The following is a 14,632-nucleotide window of genomic DNA, read 5'->3' as shown; positions in this document are numbered from 1 at the left end:
CAGTCAGTGTTTTTACACAAGCTTCACCTGTTTCTGCCTGGCTGAGGCCTCAAGAGTTGCCCAGTTTCCACTCTCAGCACACAAGACATAATGTGAGCTCCTACTCCAGATGAGGAGGGATTTAAGGGATCAAGAGAGCCTACAGCAAACAATATTAGTGTAGTGTCATGGTGCAAACAACTTCTGTGGCTCTGTAAGGCCGTGTAGGCATCCTGCAGGGAGCTGAGGGGTATTGGTTTTTAGGCAGTCTGATCTAGCTTGAAGCATACAAACATTTTGTTGCAGCTGTTAGAGAACCTTGGGATGCTTTTCTCCATAACATAAACATGTGCTATTTGGAAAAAATCACTCTTATTTTGGAGCTGTTGCCTGGTAATATCTGGAGATATCCTGACTGTGCTTGTGAGAAGCACAAGCTAATCTCTCCCCTCTCTGCTTTGCTCCTTCAGTGATTTTACCAGCCTCTGCCTTATCTTTCCCCAGCTGCAACACTTTGAACGTAGAACAGAGATGTTCAGTGGCAAAACTGAGATAAAGGCTGTTTCAAGTTCAGTGTGCCTGACTGTCTGGCTTAGCACGTGCCTGGCTTTGTTCTAATTAATTTTCCTCCATTTGTGTAGATGCAAATACTGTGCTGGTTGGTGAAAGACCTGCGTGAGCAGATACGCACCTCCGCCTACCTAAAGTGAAACTGTTTTGTTCCTTACAACTTCCAGTTGTAATCTTCAGTGCTTTTGACTGCAGTAGATAAATAACTATTGGGAGGAAGTGCAATTTCAGCATTTCCTTTGGAAAGTACCGAACAACCTTTGTGTTTTCGTGCTTTCAATGGCTCAGCTTGAGACACTTCATTAAAATGAGGATTCATTTTTTCCACTCTGTTTAAGGACTTCTTCAGTTAAGGTGTCTCTCTTTTGATCAGCTACTCAGATTCATGTAGGCAGTGTTCTCTTCTCCAGCAGGTTTATGTGAGTGAGTGACCTAGATGAGGGGCATCCTACTTGTGTAGTGCCTCTTTCTCCCTATTTCAAACACAAACTCCTCTTTTAGGAGCTCCCTTCTGTTAACTCAGTACTGCTATCTTGTGTTGAAACGCCAGGAAATAATTGGACTGTTGTGTAACTTTCAAATGCTCACATTTTAAATGATTTATCCTCTTACAGCAACACTACTTTCCACCTAACTTGACCAAGCACAGCTGCCTGAAACGTGTCATCAGATCTAACATCACTGATAAGCATAGCTTTAGTTCTTAACCATGTGAGAAGAAATAACACTTCAAACTCAAGAACCTCACGAGGTAAGGGATGGCTCATAACTTTTATCCTGTTGGACATCCCTACACTTCAACAGAAATCATGGCAAACGTTTCCTGGACTGAAGGTGTCTCCAACAGGACAGCTGTCAGGTTGGAAGCAGACTTCCAGTATTCCTTGTTCACCATTATTTACAGCATTGTGTTCATGCTGGGACTGACAGAAAACATCTCAGCTCTGTACCTCCTGTCTAATAAAGCAAGGCACACTTCTCCTTCCTACATCTACATGATAAACCTAGCTCTGGCAGACACCTTATTTGTTTGTGTGTTGCCTTTTAAAATTCATTACCACCTGAATCGGAACAATTGGATCTTTGGTGACATGGCCTGTAGGATAACTGGGACTTTGTACTACATCAACATCTATCTAAGCATCGTCTTTTTCACCTGCATTTGTGTCGATCGTTACATTGCAGTGCTGCACCCCTTTACGTACATCCAGATCAGAGTCACTCACTACGTGGTGGTGGCCACAATCCTTTGGGTGGTTGCCCTCAGCATCATGGTTGCGCTCATTTTCGGTGGTCCCCTCCACAACAAAGGGCTCAGGAACACCACCATGTGTTTTGAGAACTTTGCAAGGAGCAGCTGGATTTCTCGCATGGCCCTTTACAACATCCTGGCCTTGGTTTTTGGTTTTGTCATCCCGTTTTCCATCATTCTGATCTGCTACCCTCTGATTGCGAGGAGGATCTCCCAGATCAAACACAGCATTCGCAAGAGGAAAGCTCTGACTACCATCTACATCATCTTGCTCATTTGTACTTTCTGCTTTCTCCCATACCACCTCACCCATTTCCTCCATTTTTTAATGAGAAGCCAGGTCATCCAGAACAAGTCATTTACTAACCTGATCTACAAAATGCGAAGGGTCACCTTAGCCCTGGTGAGTTTCAACTGTTGCCTCAATCCGTTCCTGTACTACTTCACCTCTTCTAGCAGGACGTGGCACTTCAACTTCAGGTTCAGGTTCAGATTCAGGTCTAAAATGGTGTACACCATCTGTGATCAGAATCTTGGAGAGTACACCTATATTTATAAACTACACCAGAGATGTGAAAATAAAAAACAGAGAGATGGAATCAACTGACCTACTCCAAGTAAGTACACTAGCCATCTTTCTAACTGTTGCTTGAAATCAAACCTGTGATACCTATCATTCTTTCATACAATGTTTATTATATCAAGGCAGCACTGGAGGAAAGTGTCTAATGGTTATATATTTTTGTTAGCCAACTACAGCAGCACTTGAGGGAGCCTGTAGTCCAGATCAAATATGCTGAGACACCATATTCATGTACATTGGTGTTCTTGCCTCCCTGGGACATAAGGCTTGGTTCTGGAAGGCAGCACAGGAAAGGGTTACTTAAAACAAACCAGCCTCCTTATTGATGCTAACCCTGAAAGCTGAGTGGATCCCTGCAGTCCTGCTTGGCTTTTCCCTTTTTTGGAGGGATCCTGTGTTTTCTCCCTGGGTGTACGCTGTAGTCAGCTGTGTTCACAAACTGCCTACATTCCACAGCCAAATAAGGGCTGCTTCTTCCCTTCTTATGAATCAGTTAATTGGCTTCCTGAGGAGTACTTGGGTACAGGCACTGTAGAGTCACATGCCTGTAGAGTCAAGCTGGCCATCTCTTAAAAACAATATTAGAAGATAACAGATGAGAGCATTTATCAGTTAACCCTGTGCAGTGGTAAACAAGCTCCTCTCCATAAAGTCACTGGAGAAAGTCACTGTTCCTACACGACTTGCATAACTTACACTGTGCTGTACTGTTCAAATGTCAAAGCTTTTTTTTTTTTTATTGACTGATTAAGTGATGATGATGTGTCTGACCCGTTTCGCCCTTTCTCCTGTATTAATAGAATCACACAGCTTCAGAGAACTGCTGACTTTCCTACCTGCAGAGTGGGACTCTACCATCACAAGTGGAAAGAATTTATCATTTACGAGTTACCAATCACCAGAAAGCCATGACTGATTCAACTTGCTGAAAAGCCAGTAACTTTAGAGGATGAACTTTTGGTAACAGCTAAACAGCCCCAATGCCATCTTCCTATGCCATCTCCCTTAACAAACAATGGAAGGACTTCCAGCACTGCAGGGACTTCTCTGCAGCTAACCACAAATGTCACAGTGTGGACAAAAAAGGATTTTTTTAAAATATATTTTACTAGAAACTACATCAAGAAGGTGCAGGATTCTTTAAGGCTTGTCAGCTGTTATTCATGCTTCCCTCAATGAAAGTGAAGCTGCTGGGTAAACATTATGTTTAAAGCTTCGTACTTCTGCCTACGTTATATTTCTCCTTTGCATTTTAATTTTGAAGCTTTGAAAGCTTCTTGTTTTGGCCCTTCAGCAAGAAGACTCCCTGATAATAACCTTTAATGACACTCTTAATGGCTAAAGCCCAGAAAGCTGTTCTGCCCCATGCACAGAACCCAGGCCTTCAGGTCAGTGCAGGGTTCACTGTGTGGCTGTTGCTTCTAGTTACTTTTGTGAACAAAAAGCTAGAATGGCATTGCTGAGTTTTTAAAGAAAATGAGCTGTAGGAGTAAAAGAATGCTGAATCTCTCTTACCTTATTGTGTAAGTGATGTGAAGTTTGTTCTTCAGGACTTCTTAAAAACAGGCTGCAGTGACAACCTAGACCTGTTTCCAAATAGAGGAAGACTGGTACTGCTGAACACTCTCACTGTGGCTAATGAACAGACACTGAAGTTCCTTTGTCAAATGTTTTTCTAGTTTTGTTTTAATAATGTAAACAAAATAAGATCTGTACTTTTCTGAAGCACCAACTGTGCCTGTTGCTGTGTGGCTCAAGATGTACTCTGGGGCAGTCCCTTTTTCAGCAGGGATGTGAGATAGCTGCCTAATTCTTCATCCTATAGAAAAAAAAAATCAGGATGAAAGTGATTGTCCACTCGACTCTTTCCCATTTCTGCTATCTAGAATTAGGCTAAAATAACTCTTGGATGCAACAGCAGCAGTGTTCAAATATGGAAATGAATGCAGTTAGCACAAATGTATTCCTAGGTGTTCTTTCAAAATACCAGCCTAAAATTTGTGGTTGTCAAATAAGGTGTCTGGATCTCCAAAGTTCTCTCTTTTAGAATAAATGATTATTTTTCTTGAAATCAAAGAATGAATTATTTTTTTTTTTTGCTCTGCTTTCAAGAAGGCAGTTCCTCTCTATAAAAAAAGCATTCAAAATGCAGCTATAAGTATATTCTTGAGGAAAACAACTACCTAATCTTAGCACAACTCTGTCTTAATGAACCTTCTGGTTACAGGGTGAAGTTTTATTCCTACTTCATAAAATATACCTACCCTCTGTTGCTACCTTGCAGACCTTTTTTGGACTGAAAGATGTTAAGACCAATTAGAATTGCTTGAAATGTATGTTTTCAAGTATTCCTACCTGGTAAGTCCAGGATACGAGCAGAACTTTGGTTCCTTGATCCTCTGAGTGTGCTGTGGCTTGGATAAGAATGGACTCGACTGTTATAGAACCATCAGGGAGATGCTGCACTGAGTAATCCTTCAGGACCCTGGTGAGACAGAAGGTGTTGCATTTATTTTGGAGGGGACTGCATTAGCTTGGCCAAGACTGTGAGTGCATCTGCTGATTAGCAGCCCCTGCTGCTGAAGTGTAACTGCTCCTCTGGTTACAGTAGCTAAACAGATTGAGATGAAGAGCAGTTTTGGGAACGCAGGAAATTTTCTTCATTCTATGCAACCAGGCTGGAAGGGCTGCCTCTATTAAGAATGATGCAATCATTCAGCCTAAGGGGAAAAACCAGCCGAATGCAGCCAAGAACAGGCTTACCCTTTGAGATGGTTGTACACACGGAGCACTGTCTCGTGTTCTTTCCGCGGGTCCTGAATGTGAACGCGGCAGGTGAAGCGCAGCTGGTGTTCTGCAAGGCCCAGCTCCTTCAGGGCCTGCTCAGGAGAAACCAGGCGGAAGCTCTGCAGAGGAAGAGTGCAAACTCATTACAAACTATTTCCTTGTGCACGCTGAGGTTTTATTCCCCCTCTGTAGCCCCTAAGCGCTACTTACGTTATCCTTCATAATCAGCGTGCCGTGCATAAGCTTTGGCTTCTTGGCATCTGGTAAGAGACCCAAGATAAGGGAAGAGAAAGACAACAGGGTTAATGATACCATGTTTACTTGTGACACATCTAAGACAACTGCTCGAGGTCTCAGTGGATTTCCAAGTCTCAGCTGAGGCCTGCAGACTATGACAACTTTGTTCATCTATGTCTTAAAACAAAGCACACAGCGTTTAAGTCACTGCTGGGGCTCCAGACACACAAGAAACAACGTCCAGCACTACACCTCAGCTGCCTCTCTCTTCCCACGTCATTTCCTGATATGAGAAGCTTTAAGATTTTTCTTACATTGAGTTTATTAAAGTAATTCCAGTCCTCAACAGCAAAAGCACACACGGACTTCATTTTCATAGCAAATGGGTAATGAGAAACAAGCAAGGTAACTTTGTGCCTGTTTTGTTGTTTTTGCTGTTTTTAAGCACTGTTGAACACCCATCCCCAGCACAGTAGCTACCTCACTTCATAGAAGCCCCTCTCACCCACTCAAACACTGTAGAACCCGTTCTTACACAGGAAGGAATGCTACAGATAGCCCTGCAATGCTCTTTCCACCCAATTCACGTGCTAAAATTGCAATCGAGGGGCAGGACCCCAAACATGTAATTCTTGGTTGAAAAATGTGTCACCTATTGCTGTTTCTCTCTTCAAGAGTCCCAGGGAGATGTCCACTGGAATGCTGGGATTGGTAAATATAGTCGTGGTCTCTCCATTTGCAGGCATGTAACAGTTGACATCTGCAGTGTAAAGAAAGAATGTTAGGACTGGTGCAGCACTCTGATAGCCGTAACAAAGTACTGAAAAGCAAACAGCCACCCAACGTGCATTCTCTGCTTTCTCTGCTCATCTTTTAAGTCAGAAATTATCTTTTCCCACCCCATCTGGACCTCATTCCCCATAATTAACGTTGCTAAATTAACATTTCTGATACAGGCCTGTTTTTAAGTCTGAAGAAATACAAATGCAGCAAATGCTGAACCACAACAATACGAATGAAACATCACAATCACAATGTACCATCACTTGAAGCCTAATGGACATTAAAATTAAATGGTCTTCATATGTCAGTATACACTACAGATACTGATTTCTTGAGGCTGACAGGTCCTGTAAATCACACTATTCCTAACTCTAAGCTGATCACCAGTAAATTAATTATGTGAACATAAAGCTTTCCTTCTTCTTTCTACTGTTTTCAGTACCAAAAGTGTACGTACGAAATTCCTGCTCTATTTTCTGCTTCAGAAACTCCATTTTCTTTGCCTCCCCGTGGACCAGCAGGACATTGCGTGGCTCAGCCTGGCGAATCAGCTGCATGATTCCCTTGGCATCAGCGTGGGCACTGAAGGACATGTACTCCACCTGCATCTTTACTTCCAGCTGCAAGAGGAGGGGGTGGGAAGCAGAGGTGCTGTGAATCAGGAGCCGCTTTGCCTTGCATACCACGTGCAAACTGACTGAGAGCTCTCCACGTTTACTTTAAAGAAGAACACTTAGATTAGGAACACTTGATCTCTCCAACCTAATTTCCCAATCCAAGTGTTCTATGCCCTTAGACTGGGAAATTCAGGTGAGGAGAAAGCTGCTCGACAGCAGAGGCGAAATACATCGATATTCAGAAAAGCTCCCAATAACTCAGAGTCAAATTGCATTTTCAGAGCACAGTTCCTTCCACACATCTGCCAAAACACATCACTACTTCATACGCTCAGGATCAGCTTCAGTATCCCCTTCAGTGTGAAACTGTATCACTGCTGCCTGACTGACAGGGTCTACTTAACAAATGAAGTCATTAATACTCTTCTGACAAAGACTGTGGGCAACAGAATGGCTGAGAAGACACACTATTGCCAGAGCAATGACAAAACAGCCTAGTTTCATTCAGATTGAAACGTTACTCAGGTATTTCCCATGTTACATGCAGCATATTCCCCTATAGATGTAGATATATATAACATATGGTGTCTAACTGCCACCTAAAGTCCCAAAAAGCTTCCCCAAAACAATCCTCATTGGAAATAAAACTTACTATTTGTCTTCCCTCCATTTCTAGCTTGCGTTGTCCACTCAGAATCTTATGGCCCACCGTTCCCTGCACGCAATAGCCAGGCATGATGACCTGAGAAAGAAACCAGGCTCATTTAGCCCCACACCTTAGGAAAACCTTTGTTCTTACATTGGTATCTGTAACAGTATCACATTAATATAAAACATCACTTAGGAAATAGAATTTCTTACCATATTCTTTTCATTTCCTGCCCATTTCCTGAAGATCTGCAGGGACTGCCCTGCATGAAGCATACCAGGTGTTGCAAACACAACCTAGAATTCAAAGACATGTCAAAAACAATAGCAGAAAAAGTGTGTGTTTATTTAAAATATCATTACATATAAATTTCCTACAACTGTGAAGAGAATCCACTAAATACACATTACAGCACACTTACTACAACAAGGCTGTAACGGGGCCTCAACTGTTAATGCCAACCTACCATTGGTCCTGGATTATCTGCAAAGGCTCTATCAAATGCTTTGATGTGTTTGAACTCAAACATGTTTCTCTGCACAAATGTCTTTCGGATTTTCTGATTAGTCCATGTGATGAAGAGCTTGTAATAGTGATTAGCCTTCTCTGTCAGTCCAGTGGAAAAATAAATTGGAGCCTTCAAGTTCATTCTTTCCCTGGAGAAAGAAGAGATCCAGACACAGGTGAGGACCAAATTAGTATCTTAGCTCTCTGTGCTCAAAGTCCATGAACCTCTGTAGTCTCCAAAGACTTCTGGGCAGAACACGCTCTCAGGAAACCATCAATCAATATTATGACAATTCTGTATCATTATGCATTTACTTTGGTATTACCAGAAACATTTCCATGCGATGCTTATTAAAAAGTTGAACGCTTTTTTTTTAATCCCTCTTTCCTCCCTTCCACGTAAAAACAGTTTCACAATGTGGCAAAGATGCCATCAAACTATTGAATGAACAGCTGGTACCGAGTGCCTGGGGAAGGAGGAGAGAGTGATCCTGGCGAGGAACATGTTCAGTTTACTGCTTAGAGTCAGAAACACTGATAAATAAGTGATATGTGGAAAGAAGCACTTCTCACATGGCACTATGGGCCAACGTGGAGAGGAAAACTAAGGAGAGTGTTTGTACCAAGCAGATAGAAAAGAACTGCAGAAACCTTGAGGACAACAACGTGAAGAGGACAAGGAGGAAGAACGTGCACCGAAGAGACTGCACTCACCAGAACGTTTCCAATAAAATACAAAGTTCCTGGGCACGACCAAGGGCAAAAACAGGGATAAGAACCTGCAACAGGGACATGATTTAGTCTGTGAAACTCGAAGAGCACATAGATAGCACTGCAGCATTACCACTGCTGAACAAGAGCTTCACAGAGAGCAGAAAACACATCACTCAGAGTGCTCTACCTTTCCTCCTCGTTCTACAGTCTCGTGAACTTTCTTCAGGAAGTCTCTTTCTCTGCAGCGTTTGGAGTCTCTGATAGTTGTGGCATAGGTGGATTCTGTTATTAATAAATCAGGGCGACACTTATCAATCCAGGCAGCACTGAAACAAAAGGGTTTTTTTAGTGAGTCATCAAATTAAGAGCCAGCATCCATCACTTCTCTGCAGGTCTCGAGTGCAGGACGTCACTATCTCCATGCGGAGGTAGAATTTAACCCAGCTCAGAATAGAGACCAACTCCATGGATTTTGAAAAGCAATTTTTCAGTCTGTTATTTGTTTAATTTTTTTATGCTTTCTAAGCATTGTGAATGTTAAAAAACTCTCACAGCCAGTAAAAAGAAAAGCAGTGTTAAAGGTGATGACTGGCACTCTCTTAAAAAGCAAATGCTTGTGGAAGATACCACAACAATAAGGCATTTCAAACGTCGAAATCCAATTACCACACAGCCTTAAAAATGGATTAATATGAGTACAGAGAAAAAGATTACATTAAGGTCTGTCCTGGGGACTCAATTTAACTCTGATCCTCCTCGTAATTCACACTTGCATTTATCTATGCTGGAAAGACATCATTAAGCATCCCGGTCTCCCATCAAAGAACAAAGAATCAATGCTGGTAAGCCCCTATATATTAACAGAAATTGTGGTAAAATTGCCCTCCTTGAAATAAATACAATTCACAGAAACTCAGCTTCCTACTTACCCTAGATGTCTGTCTGGCGTCATGTTATAATCACCCTAAGAGAGGAAAGGAAATCCATTTATTTTCTCAAGCTAATGGAACAGCCTATTAAAAGGAAATGCAGGCATCTGCAACTACTGCTGTGCATACTTACAGTGTACACAACCGACTCACATCCAACCTTGATCTGGAACATGGCTGCTCCCAGCACGTGGCCTGCATAGTACGCCTTGATCTCCAGCTCCTCATCCACCTGCACACGTGCAAACGCCGTGGTAAGCACTTCACAAACAGAAAACTGCTCTGCCTTCCACAGCAGTTCAGTAGGTCCAATCCAAGCCTATGCAGAAATGGTCATTTACCTGAACTGTCTGATGAAGATGCACAGCGACCACTTTTTTCATGCAGTCCTTAATCATTTGGGATGTGAAGAAGTTGGTTTCTCCTTTCTTATCTACAGTTATTTTCCTGTAGTCCTCCAGGAGGATAGGACAGATAGCCTTGGTAGGATGTGTCATATAAATGGGCCCATCGTAGCCAACCATCTCACTGAAATAGGGGAGAGCTCCACAATGGTCCAAATGGAAGTGGCTGCAAAAGAGACAGAAAGGATAAAGACATTACACAGCAACTTAAATTGGTTCTCACAGCTTGCTTCGCCTCTTCAAAGCACTCCACAAAAGAACTTTTCTTTTTTCCCTTTAGAAACAAAACTTGCCTATTTCCCATTTCAGTTGTGATCAGGAAGGAAGCTTTCTCACCTGATGATCACGCAGTCTAGAAAGTCAGTCAGCCTCCCATTCTGAGTAATGTAGGAAAAGTCAGGAAAGCGCCTCTGCAAAGAGGTGAAGAGCAGGTTACCAACCCAAAACAAAGCCACTTAGTGCTACATCATTAACTGCAGGGACCACCAGCAGGAACCACCGACTACACTGGATGCTGTAACCTATCTCAAAGCAAGACTGAGCTGCTCTCAGCAACACAGTAAGAGCTACAGGCAACACCACGGATACTCAGAAGGAAAAAGGATGAGCTGCTCCCCTACAGGCTGAGGGAGCAGGGCTTGTTCAGCCTGGAGAAGAGAAAGCTGCAAGGAGACCCTATTGAGGCCTTCCAGTGTTTAAAAGGGGATTATAAAAAGGAGAAGAATCGACTTTATACAAGGGTAGATGCAATAAAACAGAAGAAATGGTTTTAAGCTCAAGGAGGGAAGGTTTAGATTGGATGTCAGGGGGAAGTTCTTCACAGAGAGAGTGCTGAGGTGCTGGAACAAGCTGCCAGAGAGGCTGTGGATGCTCCGGAGGTGTTACGACCAGGCTGGATGGGGCTCTGGGCAACCTGGTTTAGTATTAAATGTGGAGGTTGGTGACCCTGCCTGTGGCAAGGGGCTGGAACTAGATGATCCTTAGGGTCCCTTCCAACCCAAGTCGTGTTACGATCCTATGAGAGAACAACCAGCGCCGCCTACAAACAGCTAAACCTTGTGCTCCTCCCTGCCGTACTCACGTCATCGTTGTAGCCCATGTGCATCCCGCAGTCCAGCATCACGTTCTTCCCCGCGATGGACACCAGGATGCAGCTGCGCCCCACGTCCTGCCCGGCGCCTGCAGCGAGTCAAGGGGGCGCCATAACGCGGCGGCTCCGCAACGCTCGGCGCGGATCCACAGCGGGGACCGAAGGCGGGACTTACCGAGCGGCGTCACCTTGATTTCGGGCATTTTAACCCCCCTCAAAGCTCAAAGCGCGGCCGGGTTCTTCCGGAAACGGCCTACGAGGCGGCGCGGCCCGGAGGTGCGGTTTCTTTTACGGCCACATTGCAACCGCTTCTCGAATAGAAGGGGGGTTTAGCTTCGATTTGGATAGAAAGCGTTCCGAAAGCAGCCCTCAGAACACCGAGGCCTGCAGCCCCAAGCGGACGCCGCTCCGTCGGTGCCGCCCCGCTCCCGCCCTTCTCCTCAACGTCTCGCGCACGCGCGGTTCCTCCCGCCTGGCAAGATGGCGGCGGCGCCGGGTGCCTTCAGCCTCCGGGAGGTGCTGGCCGCCTTCCAGGCGTGCGTGACGGAGCAGCGCGAGGTGCTGCTGGGCCCGTACCTCCAAGGCTGGCGGGGACTCGTGCGGTGAGTGCGGGGCCGGGCGGGGAGGACGTTGTGAACGTGAGACAGATGACCAAGAGGGCCAACGGCATCCTGGGCAGCGTTAGAAAGAGCGCGGGCAGCAGCAGCAGGGAGGCGATCGTCCCGCTGTACTCGGCAGTGGTGAGGACACGCCTCGAGTATTGCGTTCAGTTTTGGGCCACTCGCTACGAAAAAGACATTGAGGCCCTGGAGCGTGTCCAGAGAAGGGCAACGAAACTGGTGAGGGGTCTGGAGCACAAATCTTATAGGGAGAGGCTGAGGGAGCTGGGATTGTTCAGTCTGTAGAAGAGGAGGCTCAGGGCAGACCTCACTGCACTCTATAATTACTTGAAGGGAGGTTGTGGTGAGGAGGAGTTTGGCCTCTTCTCCCAGGCAACAAACAGGACCTGAGGAAATGGCCACAAGTTGTACCAGAGGAGGTTTAGGTTAGACATAAGGAAGAACTTTTTCTCTCAGAGAGTGGTCAGGTGCTGAAATGGCTGCACGGGGAGGTGGTGGAGTCACAGTCCCTGGCAGTGTTCAAGAGGCATCTGGATGAGGAGCTGCGAGATCTGGTTTAGTTTGTGGTAGCAGTGGTGGTGGGAGGACAGTTGGACTAGATGATCTTGCAGGTCATTTCCAACCTTGTGATTCTATGATTCTATGACACATGCCTGGCAGCCACCGCTTTCTATACACTCCATATATCCCTTCAGTTTCCTGAACGGCTTGGGTGCCATCTTCTCCTTCATCTCCAAGGACGCGGTGACCAAAATCCAGATCATGGAGAGCTACTGTGGCGGGGAGCAGCAGGAGGAGTACCACACTCTGCAGTCCATGGTGAGCTACGAGCTGAGCAGAGGGCTGGTCGACCTGCAGCGGCGATCGTCCCACCCTGACTCAGGTTGCAGGACCATTCTGCGGCTGCACCGTGCCCTGCGTTGGCTGCAGCTGTTCCTCGAGGGGCTGCGCACCGCCCAGCAGGATGCCAGCACGTCAGCCATCTGCACGGACAGCTACAACGCCTCGCTGGCTGCCTATCACCCCTGGGTCGTCCGCAAGGCAGCCGTCGTGGCATTCTGTGCACTGCCGTCACGCAACGCCTTCCTGGAGGTGATGAACGTGGGAGGCCCCGAGGAGGCTGTGGAGATGCTGGGCGATGCTCTGCCCCACATCCGTGATGTGTATGGCATCACGCAGGAGCTGTATGAGCAGCACCACCTGCTGAACCTGCCCTGAGCACATTCCCATCCCCTTCTCTGTGTCCACACAGAGCTGATGGAGCTCAGCTGTGGTCTGATGACAAAAAGGAAATGCACTAAAATACATACATTGCTATACATATAACATCAGCTCTCCAGGGAGGAAAAGTGTCCACAAGCACAGTCAAGGGAGTGCTTCTTTCCCCTAGGCTCCAATGTGAGGTTTCGGGGTCTTGCTAAACCAAACTGCACCTTCAACACTTGTACCACTAAATGGTGACAGCACCAAAGGCTGTAGGTAACTCCCTTACACCAGATATCTCAACACCTGCACCTTAAGCTCACTTGGCCACTTTGTTTACAAGCTGTTCCCTTGGAGCTGCTGCTTTCCCCCGACTCTGCTTTAACACTCAAAATAGAATCCTTCTCCTGTCTGAAAAGAACTGCCTTCCCTTGTGGTCACCAAGAGACTGTTCCTTTCCGTGTGGATCCATCCTGCAGGGCTTTGCTCATTGTTTCTTCTGTCCTTTGTGTTTCTTGGGGCATGGACCAGTTCTTCCTCTGTCCTACATAGTACTAAATACCCAGCTAAGGCAGCTGACTGTATTTCTTCTCTTAGCCTTGCTTCTAAATGGATATTTGTTATTTATTTTTAATGAATGTGTCAAATGCCTACAAAAGTAACTTCTCTAACTACAATCACTGCATATAATAGCCAGTATCTATATATGAAGTATGTAAAATTGAGTTTACTTAGCTTCTTCAGAGCTGAAAAAGCACAACTCTTTTACTTCAGGAAGGCATGAGTGGCTGGGGGAGAATCCCACAGACCATCACGTTTGGGTTTTCTCTCAACTAAGAGTCACTTTGGCTTGAAGTAACACTGCATGATTCAGGAAATCACTATTACCTCATTAGGATCAGTCAGCTGGGCAGCTACCTTACATGATTAACAAGCTGCTAGAGAGTATCCCTTACAGGAATGCTTTCTTTTCTTGTGGTGTTGAAAGAAAGATGAGTTACGGTGTTATCTGTTCATCTCTGTCTTTCACCAGCAGTCTCTCATTCACTGACCCCACTGATCAGGTGTGAAACCAACATCAGGAGTAACCCAGATGGAGTACTGAGAATTTGCCTGTACATCCTAAATGGGGGAATGGCTGCTATGCTGTAAAGACAAATACTCTCTGCCAAAGCCACTTCAAAAATAACACAGTTCAATAGAATAAATCCATATATTAAAATGGAGCAGTTCCATGATATAAGCTACAAAATACCTCCTGCTGCGCTCGCTCTGTGATTACAGATGGTGCTGGTATTTCAGCTGGTGAAGTGTATTAAATGCCTTAAATTGTGTCAAATAATCTGTGTCAAATGAAGGTATATTTGATCTCTTGTGGATTTAATGCAGGGATGGCATTGTCACATTTAGTCTCAGCCATTCCTTGTAGGAGGCAAGTATTACTGTTGAAAATGAAGTTCTGCAATTAAAGAATCAAAGTTGCTCTGCAGGGAAAAGCTCTGTTGTACGTTCACTACCAATAATTCTGTGCAATTTGTGCTTCAAGCGAAAGGCAGTTTTCTATCAGCCTGCATTTTCTCATTTGAACAAGGTATCACCTAATGGAAACAGCATTCTCTTGGGGTCCCTAGGAAACGTCCCTGCTTCTAAACGACAGGAGCCTTTTGAGCAGCCCCAGCTCATTGACACACAGTATAACCCCAGTCCC

The 14,632-nt window shown here is 45.1% G+C and overlaps 3 protein-coding genes across 3 annotated transcripts; 2 read left to right on the top strand and 1 right to left on the bottom strand.

The window, feature by feature from the left end:
* Positions 1–1,307: 1,307 nt before the first annotated feature.
* LOC116216169 (lysophosphatidic acid receptor 6-like) lies at positions 1,308–4,463 on the top strand. Its single transcript, XM_031556652.2, has 2 exons — positions 1,308–2,418; positions 3,185–4,463. The coding sequence occupies exon 1, from the start codon at positions 1,308–1,310 to the stop codon at positions 2,406–2,408; it is 1,101 nt and encodes a 366-aa protein (XP_031412512.2). The 3' UTR covers positions 2,409–2,418; positions 3,185–4,463.
* Positions 4,044–11,422, bottom strand: INTS11 (integrator complex subunit 11). Its single transcript, XM_010722794.4, has 17 exons — positions 11,277–11,422; positions 11,093–11,190; positions 10,348–10,421; positions 9,949–10,177; positions 9,741–9,839; positions 9,608–9,642; positions 8,866–9,004; positions 8,679–8,743; positions 7,924–8,113; positions 7,670–7,753; positions 7,461–7,550; positions 6,649–6,811; positions 6,061–6,168; positions 5,382–5,431; positions 5,148–5,290; positions 4,740–4,869; positions 4,044–4,203 (listed from the first exon to the last, which is right to left on the bottom strand). Exons 1-17 carry the CDS (start codon positions 11,302–11,304, stop codon positions 4,138–4,140), a joined length of 1,791 nt encoding a protein of 596 aa, XP_010721096.2. The 5' UTR covers positions 11,305–11,422; the 3' UTR covers positions 4,044–4,137.
* Positions 11,423–11,568: 146 nt separating this feature from the next.
* On the top strand, positions 11,569–14,266 carry CPTP (ceramide-1-phosphate transfer protein). Its single transcript, XM_010722788.4, has 2 exons — positions 11,569–11,703; positions 12,417–14,266. Exons 1-2 carry the CDS (start codon positions 11,582–11,584, stop codon positions 12,937–12,939), a joined length of 645 nt encoding a protein of 214 aa, XP_010721090.2. The 5' UTR covers positions 11,569–11,581; the 3' UTR covers positions 12,940–14,266.
* The last annotated feature ends 366 nt before the right edge of the window (positions 14,267–14,632 follow it).

This window comes from Meleagris gallopavo, chromosome 23 (assembly GCF_905368555.1).
Source record: "Meleagris gallopavo chromosome 23, MGAL_WU_HG_1.1, whole genome shotgun sequence".
Classification (NCBI taxonomy): Eukaryota; Metazoa; Chordata; class Aves; order Galliformes; family Phasianidae; genus Meleagris; species Meleagris gallopavo.
The sequence above is the reverse complement of the archived record's forward strand: the minus strand, read 5'-3'. Positions and strand labels throughout refer to the sequence as shown.

What these genes read in the sequence shown, in the direction of transcription:
- LOC116216169 (XM_031556652.2), top strand. Translation starts at nt 1,308, where the DNA reads ATGGCTCATAACTTTTATCCTGTTGGACATCCCTACACTTCAACAGAA.
- CPTP (XM_010722788.4), top strand. Translation starts at nt 11,582, where the DNA reads ATGGCGGCGGCGCCGGGTGCCTTCAGCCTCCGGGAGGTGCTGGCCGCC. An exon ending in GGCTGGCGGGGACTCGTGCG is followed by an intron (nt 11,704 to 12,416) that starts GTGAGTGCGGGG and finishes ATATCCCTTCAG; the next exon opens with TTTCCTGAACGGCTTGGGTG.
- INTS11 (XM_010722794.4), bottom strand. Translation starts at nt 11,304, where the DNA reads ATGCCCGAAATCAAGGTGACGCCGCTCG. An exon ending in ACATGGGCTACAACGATGAC is followed by an intron (nt 10,422 to 11,092) that starts GTGAGTACGGCA and finishes ACCTCTTTGCAG; the next exon opens with AGGCGCTTTCCTGACTTTTC. An exon ending in GTGAGTCGGTTGTGTACACT is followed by an intron (nt 9,643 to 9,740) that starts GTAAGTATGCAC and finishes TTCCTCTCTTAG; the next exon opens with GGTGATTATAACATGACGCC.